Raw genomic sequence first — 10,365 nt, 5'->3', positions numbered from 1 at the left:
AGACATGGCATCGGAACACAAGAGACCGAAAGGTCGAACATGAGTCGTATAGCAGATACGATCAACATGAAGATGTTCACCGATGATGACTAGTCCGTCTCACGTGATGATCGGACATGGCCTAGTTGACTCGGATCATGTATCACTTAGATGACTAGAGGGATGTCTATCTGAGTGGGAGTTCATTAAATAATTAGATGAACTTAATTATCATGAACATAGTCAAAAGGTCTTTGCAAATTATGTCGTAGCTTACGCCTTAGTTCTACTATTTAAGATATGTTCCTAGAGAAAATTTAGTTGAAATTTGATAGTAGCAATTATGCGGACTGGGTCCACAAACTGAGGATTGTCCTCATTGCTGCACAGAAGGCTTATGTCCTTAATGCACCGCTCGGTGTGCTGAACCTCGAGCGTCGTTTGTAGATGTTGCGAACATCTGACATACACGTTTTGATGACTACGTGATAGTTCAGTGCGTAATGTTAAAACGGTATAGAATTGAGGCACCGAAGACGTTTTGAAACGTCGCGGAACATATGAGATGTTTCAAGGACTGAAATTGGGATTTCAGGCTTGTGCCCACGTCAAGAGGTGTGAGACCTCCGACAAGTTTCTTAAGCCTACAAACTAAGGGAGAAAAGCTCAATCGTTGAGCATGTGCTCAGATTGTCTGAGTACTACAATCGCTTGAATCGAGTGGGAGTTGTCTTCTAGATGAGATAGTGATGGTTCTCCAAAGTCACTGCCACCAAGCTACTGGAGCTTCGTGATGAACTATAACATATCAGGGATAGATATGATGATCCTTGAACTATTCGCAATGTTTGACACCGCGAAAGTAGAAATCAAGTAGGAGCATCAATTGTTGATGGTTAGTAAAACCACTAGTTTCAAGAAGGGCAAGGGCAAGAGGGGATACTTCATGAAACGGCAAATCAGTTGCAGCTCTAGTGAAGAAACCCAAGGTTGAACCCAAACCCGAGACTAAGTGCTTCTGAAATGAGGGGAACGGTCACTGAAGCAGAACTGCCCTAGATACTTCGTAGATGAGAAGGCTGGCAAGGTCGACAGAAGTATATTGGATATACATTATATTAATGTGTACCTTACTAGTACTCCTAGTAGCACCAGGGTATTAGATACCGGTTCGGTTGCTAAGTGTTAGTAACTCGAAATAAAAGCTGTGGAATAAACGGAGACTAGCTAAAGATGAGATGACGATATGTGTTGGAAGTGTTTCCAAGGTTGATGTGATCAAGCATCGCATGCTCCCTCTACCATCGAGATTGGTGTTAAACCTAAATAATAATTATTTGGTGTTTGCGTTGAGCATAGACATGATTGGATTATGTTTATCGCAATACGGTTATTCATTTAAGGAGAATAATGGTTACTCTTTTTATTTGAATAATACCTTCAATGGTCTTGCACCTAAAATGAATGGTTTATTGAATCTCGATCGTAGTGATACACATGTTCATGCCAAAAGATATAAGATAGTAATGATAGTACCACATACTTGTGGCACTGCTATTTGAGTCATATTGGTATAAAACGCATGAAGAAGCTCCATGTTGATGGATCTTTGGACTCACTCGTTTTTGAAAAGATTGAGACATGCGAACCATGTCTATTGGTATATATACATGAAGAAACTCCATACAGATGGATCATTTGAACTCACTTGATTTTGAATCACTTGAGACATGCAAATCATACCACATGGGCAAGATGACTGAAAGGCCTCGTTTTCAGTGAAATGGAACAAGAGAGCAACTTGTTGAAAGTAATACATTTTGATGTGTGCAGTCCAATGAGTGCTGAGGCACGCAGTGGATATCGTTATGTTCTTACTTCACAGATGATTTGAGTAGATGCTAAGTATATTTACTTGATGAAACACAAGTCTGAATTATTGAAAGGTTCAAGTAATTTCAGAGTGAAGTTGAAGATCGTCGTGACAAGAGGATAAAATGTCTATGATATGATCATAGAGATGAATATCTGAGTTACGAGTTTGGCACACAATTGAGACATTGTGGAAATTGTTTCACGACTAATACCGCCTGGAACACCATAGTGTGATGGTGTGTCCGGACATCATAACTGCACCCTATTGGATATAGTGCGTACCATGATGTCTCTTATCGAATTACCACTATCGTTTATGGGTTAGGCATTAGAGACAACCGCATTCACTTTAAATAGGGCACCACACAATTCCGTTGAGACGACACCGTATGAACTATGGTTTAGAGAAACCTAAGTTGTCGTTTCTTAAGAGTTTGGAGCTGCGATGCTTATGTGAAAAAGTTTCAGGCTGATAAGCTCGAACCCAAAGCGGATAAATGCATCTTCATAGGACACCCAAAAACAGTTGGGTATACCTCCTTTCTCAGATCCGGAAGCAAAAGGGATTGTTTCTAGAATCGGGTCCTTTCTCGCGAAAAAGTCTCTCTCGAAAGAATTGAGTGGGAGGATGGTGGAGACTTGATGAGGTTATTGAATCGTCACTTCAACTAGTGTGCAGCAAGGCACAGGAAGTTGTTCCTGTGGAGCCTACACCAATTGAAGTGGAAGTTGATGATAGTGATCATGAAACTTCAGATCAAGTCACTACAAACCTCGTAGGTTGACAAGGATGCGTCCTACGTCATAGTGGTACGGTAATCATGTCTTGAAAGTCATGTTGCTAGAAAACAATGAACCTACGAACTATGGAGAAGCGATGGTGGGCCCGGATTCCGACGAATGGCTTGAGGCCATAAAATCCGAGAGGATCCATGTATGAAAACAAAGTATAGACTTTGGAAGAACTACTTGATGGTCGTAAGGCTGTTGGGTACAGATGGATTTTAAAAGGAAGACGGACAATGATGGTAAGTGTCACCATTAAGAAAGCTCGACTTGTCGTTAAGATGTTTTTCGACAAGTTCAAGGAGTTGACTACGATGAGACTTTCTCACTTGTAGCGATGCTAAGAGACTGTTGGAATTATATTAGCAGTTACTGCATTATTTATGAAATCTTGCAGATAGGATGTCAAAACATTGTTTCCTCGACGATTTTCATGAGGAAAGGTTGGATGTGATACAACCAGAAGGTTTTGTCAATCCTGAAAGATGCTAACAAGTATGCAAAGCTCCAACGATCCTTCTAAGGACTGGAGTAAGCATCTCGGAGTTGGAATATGCGCTTTGATGAGATGATCAAAGATTTTGGGTTTATACAAAGTTTATGAGAAACTTGTATTTCCAAAGAAGTGAGTGGGAGCAATATAGAATTTCTGATGAGTATATGTTGTTGACATATTGTTGATCGGAAATGATGTAGAATTTCTGGAAAGCATATAGGGTTGTTTGAAAAGTGTTTTTCAATGGAAAACCTGTATTAAGCTACTTGAACATTGAGCATCAAGATCTGTAAGGATAGATCAAAGCGCTTAATAGTACTTTCAAATGAATACATACCGTGACAAGATTTTGAAGGAGTTCAAAATAGATCGGCAAAGAATGAGTTCTTGGCTGTGTTATAAGGTGTGAGTATTGAGTAAGACTCAATACCTGACCACGGCAGAAGAGAGAGAAAGGACGAAGGTCGTCCCTATGCTTTAGACGTAGGCTCTACAGTATGCTATGATGTGTACCGCACCTGAAGTGTGCCTTGCCATGAGTCAGTCAAGGGGTACAAGAGTGATCCAGGAATGGATCATAGGACAGCGATCAAGGTTATCCTTAGTAACTAGTGGACTAAGGAAATTTTCTCGATTATGGAGGTGGTAAAAGAGTCCGTCGTAAAGGGTTACGCCGATGCAAACTTTGACACTAATCTGGATGACTCTGAGTAGTAGACCGGATTCGTATAGTAGAGCAGTTATTTGGAATAGTTCCAAATAGCGCGTGGTAGCTGCATCTAGGAGATGACATAGAGATTTGTAAAGCACACACGGATCTGAAAGGTTCAGACCCGTTGACTAATAACCTCTCTCACAAGCGTGATATGATAAAACACCATGGGTGTTGGATTCATTGCAATCACATAGTGATGTAAACTAGATTATTGACTCTAGTGCAAGTGGGAGACTGTTGGAAATATGCCCTAGAGGCAATAATAAAATGGTTATTATTATATTTCCTTGCTCATGATTATTGTCTATTGTTCATGCTGTACTTGTATTAACTGGAAACCGTAATACATGTGTGAATACATAGACCATAACATGTCCCTAGTGAGCCTCTAGTTGACTAGCTCGTTGATCAATAGATGGTTATGGTTTCCTGACCATGGACATTGGATGTCATTGATAACGGGATCACATCATTAGGAGAATGATGTGATGGACAAGACCCAATCCTAAGCATAGCACAAGATCATGTAGTTCATTTGCTAAGAGCTTTTCTAATGTCAAGTATCATTTCCTTAGACCATGAGATTGTGCAACTCCCGGATACCGTAGGAATGCTTTGGGTGTACCAAACGTCACAACGTAACTGGGTGGCTATAAAGGTACACTACAGGTATCTCCGAAAGTGTCTGTTGGGTTGGCACGAATCGAGACTGGGATTTGTCACTCCGTATGACGGAGAGGTGTCTCTGGGCCCACTCGGTAATGCATCATCATAATGAGCTCAATGTGACTAAGTAGTTAGTCACGGGATCATGCATTACGGAACGAGTAAAGTGACTTGCCGGTAACGAGATTGAATGAGGTATTGGGATACCGACGATCGAATCTCGGGCAAGTAACATACCGATTGACAAAGGGAATTGTATACGGGATTGATTGAATCCCCGACATCGTGGTTCATCCGATGAGATCATCGTGGAACATGTGGGAACCAACATGGGTATCCAGATCCCGCTGTTGGTTATTGGCCGGAGAACGTCTCGGTCATGTCTGCATGGTTCCCGAACCCGTAGGGTCTACACACTTAAGGTTCAATGACCCTAGGGTTATAGGGAATAGATATACGTGGTTACCGAATGTTGTTCGGAGTCCCGGATGAGATCCCGGACGTCACGAGGAGTTCCGGAATGGTCCGGAGGTAAAGAATAATATATAGGAAGTGAGGTTTTGGCCACCGGAAGAGTTTCGGACGTCACTGGTAATGTACCGGGACCACCGGAGGGTTCCGGGGGTCCACCGGGAGGGGCCACCAGCCCCAAAGGCTTGCATGGGCCAAGAATGGGAAGGGACCAGACCCTGAGTGGGTTGGTGCACCTCCCACCAGGGCCCAAGGCGCAGCTTGGAGGGGAAAGGGGGAAACCCTAGGCGCAGATGGGCCTAAGGCCCACCCTAGGGCGTGCCCCCTCTCTCCCCCTCTTGGCCGCCCCCTCCATCCAATCTAGGGCTGCCGCCCCCCCTAGGGGTGGGAACCCTAGAGGGGGCGCACCCTCCTCCCCTCCTCCTATAAATTGTGGGGTTTTTGGGGCTGCAGAAGACACGAGTCTCCCTCTTTCTTGGCGCAGCCCTACCCCTCTCCCTCCTCGTCTCTCGCAGTGCTTGGCGAAGCCCTGCTGGAGTGCCACGCTCCTCCATCACCACCATGCCGTTGTGCTGCTGCTGGACGGAGTCTTCCCCAACCTCTCCCTCTCTCCTTGCTGGATCAAGGCACGGGAGACGTCACCGGGCTGCATGTGTGTTGAACGCGGAGGCACCGTTGTTCGGTGCTTAGATCGGATTCGGCCGCGATCTGAATCGCTTCGTGTATGACTCCACCGACCGCGTTCTTGCAACGCTTCCGCATCGCAATCTTCAAGGGTATGAAGATGCACTCCCCTCTCTCTCGTTGCTAGTTACTCCATAGATTGATCTTGGTGATGCGTAGAAAATTTTGAATTTCTGCTACGTTCCCCAACAATGGTTGCCCAGGAGGTTCGGCGCCTCCTCTTCTTCCTCCTCATCACGCTCTTCTTCGCACTCCTCCGGCTCTCCGGCGCTGCTCGGCGTCAAGGCCGAGCCCGCGGCGGAGACGCCGCTCGGCCGGCGCACTCGCAACGCCGGCATCGTCATCAACGAGGGCGGCCGGCGCGCCTCCTCGTCAGCTCCTCCGCGCTTCGTCAAGCCCAAGACGGAGCCGGGGCTCGCGCCGGTGAAGACGGAGCACGGCAGCGACGTCGAGCTCGACGACGACGCGGCCCTGGAATGGGCGCGCGCGGACTCCCTGAAGATGGCGAGGGAGCGCCAGTGCGCCGCCCTGCGGCGCTTCGCGCAGCGCCGCCGGGCCGCGACGAAGGAGGAGTCGTCGTCATCGATGACGAGGACGCGCCACCAGTCCGACATGGCGACGCCGGGCAGGAGTCCAGCTGGGACGCCTGTGTCAAGGAGGAGAAGCCCGACGACGACGACGGCGAGGATGGCGGCGACGACGGCGACTACTCCGCGTTCAGCCAGTTTCTTTTTTAGATTAGATATGTTATGTAATAAAAATCCGCGACTATTATGTAATATATGCCGAACTTTGCCAAAATTTGCTATATATTTGCCTTTTTTGAACGCGCCTGGGGCGGCCCTGGGGCGGGCGGCTGGGGACCAACTCGTCCCCAGGCCGATTTTTTGCGCCGGCTCACCCCAGGCGGCGATTTTAGGCGCCCCGGGGGGCCAACGGCTGGAGATGCTCTTAGGTGGGTAGTGGTAATCCCAGCTCACCAGGGTTTCAAGTCTTGGTGCTCGCATTTATCATGGATTTATTTCAGAATTTTCGGCTAAAGCTTGTACAAAGTTGAGTCACCCCTTTTTCTCTAACAAAAAAATATTTTAACAGAGAGAATTGCCATCCTATGACGCACACACATCTGACACTGGTGCGGAAATCCGGACAATATGCAGATGGCATTCGATCTCTCCCAGGTAGCAGCACTACAACAGTCTTTGGCACCACATGGAACACGTGGTTTGCAATCCAAACTTGATAAAAAGAACAGTCTTTCGCAACAACAACAAAAAAAAACAGCTGCAGTGTCGAATCCACAGGGACACAGACACACAGTACTGCTCGAGCCGTCTCGTCACTCGTCTCGTCCTGCTATTCGCTCTCGATCTTGCAGAACCATGCAGCGCAGGCAAGCCGGCCTACCGGCTGGCTAGTTGCCGGCGACGAACGCCCTGAGGTTCCTCTCGGATGAGCCGCCCACGGCCGCCGCCGCCCTCGCCTTCTCCCTCCACAGCGCCGCCTTGGCGCGCACCACATCCGACGTGGCGGAGCCGATGCACCTCGGCAGCTCGTCGGTCTCCAGCACGCCGTCCTTCTCACTCACGGCGGCCCGGACCCCGGTGCCGAGCTTCCGCTCCACCAGCCACGCATTGGTGCCCTGGTCCGTCCACTGCGGCATCCCGACTACCGGCACGCCGCACGCCACGCTCTCCAGCGTCGAGTTCCAACCGCAGTGCGACACGAAGCACCCCACCGCCGGGTGCGACAGCACCTTCCCCTGGTCGCACCACTCCACCACCATGCCCGCGCTGGAGCCGATGCCGCTGCACGAGTCGTCGCCGTCTATCTCGCCGCGGTTGTCCTTCCTCAGCACCCACAGGAACGGGCGGCCGATCTCCGCCATGCCGCGCGCCACCTCCGCGATCTGCCGCTTGCTCATCGTCGACAGGCTCCCGAAGGAGATGTAGACGACCGACCCCGCTTCCTGCGCGTCCAGCCACTCCAGGTACCCCTTGCCGTCCGGCTTGAACAGATCGTTGTTGTTGTTGACCGGCGCCGCCGATGCGTCCAGGAAGGAGAGCACGGGGCCGATGGGGACGACGTCGACGCCGTGCTGGCGCAGCGTCGCCACCGCATCAGGCTCCATAGCGTCGAACGTGTTGACGAGCACGGTGGGCGTGTCCTCGCGGTCCAGCACGTCGAGGAGCTCGCGGAACGCGGTGAGGACGAAGGCGTAGGGGTGGTCGACGTCGGAGGCGATGGTGAAGAACGACGGCAGGTCGCGCAGGCGCATCGGCGGGAGCCCCCGGACGCGGACGTCCGCCCACGGGTCGCTCGCCGCGGCGGCGACGGCCTGGTCGAGGCCGTCGGTGCCACGGAAGAAGTGGAAGTAGGCGGCGAGCACGGTGGCCGGCTGGATCCAGTAGGCCGCGGCGGGAACGCCGTGCGCGCGCGCGACGGCGGCGACCCAGGAGAGCATCACGGTGTAAACCACCTGCGTGACGGGGGTGCCGGCGTCGCGGAGGCGCGCGAGCACGCCGCCGAGCGTGCGGGACCCCGCGGCCTTGAGATTGGACATGTAGTACGAGATGTCGTGCGCTGACGTGTCGAAGCCGCCGTCGAACCCGTCGGAGTAGGGCACGTAGTGGACGCCGGCGCCGTCGACGTGGTCCACCGCCTCCGCGTCCTCGACGTCCGTGAACATCTTGCGGAAAGCGGAGACGGGGGTGGAAAAGGTGACGCGGGCGCCCGGCGAGGCGCTGAGGAGGCGCAGCGCGAGGTGGCGCGCCGGGTTGATGTGGCCCTGCGCCGGGAACGTGACCACGAGGAAGTGCGGCGCCTCCCCCGCGCGCTCCGCCTCCTGCGCCACCATGGCCGGCATTGCTGCGAGTGCAAGAGCGAGCGTGCTACGTAAGAGTGTCTTGTCGTCGATGTGTGTGCGTCGTTGCTGGGTTGGGTTGCGGCGAGTGATCGATGGGCTTGGCCTGTTATATACGGCGAAGATGACGAAAGCGCTGAGGTGTAGTGTAGTAAGCCTGGGCTGGCGCTGGCCACGGTACAGATGTAAGCCAAGAAGGTGTGGATTGGCAAATATTAATGGCTGGAGGCTGGTGCCAGTCACGGTATCTATGAGTAATCACGTTGGCTATTTACCAGGGGTCTGGTTTCTATTTTTGGCCTCAGTGGCATAGAGCGATACACTGGCCTGGAGACAGGGAGGCTGCGGCGAGCCAGGACCTGGCCCGAGACGGATCAACACGGCTCGCCGCTACGTCGCCGGCAGGGGAGATGAAGGAGGTTGATGGTGTGGGTGCAAGGCGGGGGCTGGTCACCGGGGCCGGAGGAAGGACTGGTGCTCAAATCAACATTCACTAGCGCTGCAAGCCAGGTGGTAGCTCGATGTTGCAGGGGCAGGGGCAGTCACGCTGTAAGGACTCGGGGCGCCGCTCGTCGGCGACAAGCAGTGGCAAATGCTGCAAACGTATGTCTCATCATGCACAGTAAGCCGAAGATGCAGTGCTGCAGGGGCTAGGGTGAGGGGCGCTGCTTGCCGGTGCCGCAAGCGGCGAGCAATGCTGCAACCGTACGTCTCACCGGCGGTGCACGCAGTGCTGTGTGCTGTTGTTGTAGCAGCTTGGGTTGATGCCTAGTTTTTTTTTTTTTGAGGGGTATGGGCTGACACCTAGTGCGAGTCTAAAAAAAGCGCGGCGACTATGTATCGTCTCCCTGAATGATTGTTGTGTCTCGAAGCCGGAGTACAACCCTGGGTTTGCTACCTCCGTCCCAAAATAAATGTCTCAAACTTAGTACAATTTTACACTAAAATTAGTACAAAGGTGAGACACTTATTTTGAGACGAAGGAGGTTGTTTATAGCTACGCCGTCCACTGCGCTATGTGTTGAGTTCGTGATGAACTGTAGGACACAACCTACTTAAGGTAAAAGAGCCAATTTTATTCACCGTTTTTTCTGTTTTCTTTGTTTCTTTTTCTTTTGTTTCATTTCTTTTTTTCATCCGTTTTTTTCATTATTTTCTGCATTTGTTTCCTCGGTTTTCTTCTTTTTTTCCTTTTTTCTATGGTTTATTTTGTTTATGTTTTTTTTGTTTCTTTGGTTTTCTTTGTTTCTTCTGGTTTTCATTCCACATTTCTTGTATATGTCAACAACGTTTTTCTAATACATGTTTAATATTTTTCAAATACAAATTTAACATTTTTACAATACATGGTAACATTTTTTCTATACACATTTTAAACTTTTTTGAATGCTTGATTACATTTTTCAAATAGAAGATTAACATTTTATAATACATGATCAACAATTTTTCTATGCATATTAAACATTTTCTCAAATCCTTGATTAACATTTTCTCAACACAATATTAAAAAAAATAAACGCATGGTCGACATTTTTTCTATGCACATTTAACATTTTTTCAAATGCTTGATTAACATTTTTCGAATACTTGTTCAACATTATTTTAAATGCTTGATTAAAAAAATTCATATACATGATCAAAAAAATTCATCATCTTTTAATACATGGTTAACATTTTTTATACATATTTTAACATTTTTTAAATAATTGTTCAACATTTTTTCAAGAGCTTGATTAACATTTTCATATACATGATAAAAATAATCATTTTTTAAAACATGGTCAACATTTTTTCTATACATATTTAACATTTTTCAAATTTTTGATCAAT

The 10,365-nt window shown here is 48.9% G+C and overlaps 1 protein-coding gene across 1 annotated transcript; it reads right to left on the bottom strand.

The window, feature by feature from the left end:
• Nucleotides 1–6,816: 6,816 nt before the first annotated feature.
• Nucleotides 6,817–8,609, bottom strand: LOC109777356 (UDP-glycosyltransferase 75C1-like). The gene has a single exon (XM_020335997.3). It carries the CDS (start codon nt 8,536–8,538, stop codon nt 7,087–7,089), a length of 1,452 nt encoding a protein of 483 aa, XP_020191586.1. The 5' UTR covers nt 8,539–8,609; the 3' UTR covers nt 6,817–7,086.
• Nucleotides 8,610–10,365: the final 1,756 nt, after the last annotated feature.

Source organism: Aegilops tauschii, chromosome 3 (assembly GCF_002575655.3).
Source record: "Aegilops tauschii subsp. strangulata cultivar AL8/78 chromosome 3, Aet v6.0, whole genome shotgun sequence".
Lineage (NCBI taxonomy): Eukaryota > Viridiplantae > Streptophyta > Magnoliopsida > Poales > Poaceae > Aegilops > Aegilops tauschii.
This window is presented reverse-complemented; position numbering and strand designations above follow the sequence as displayed.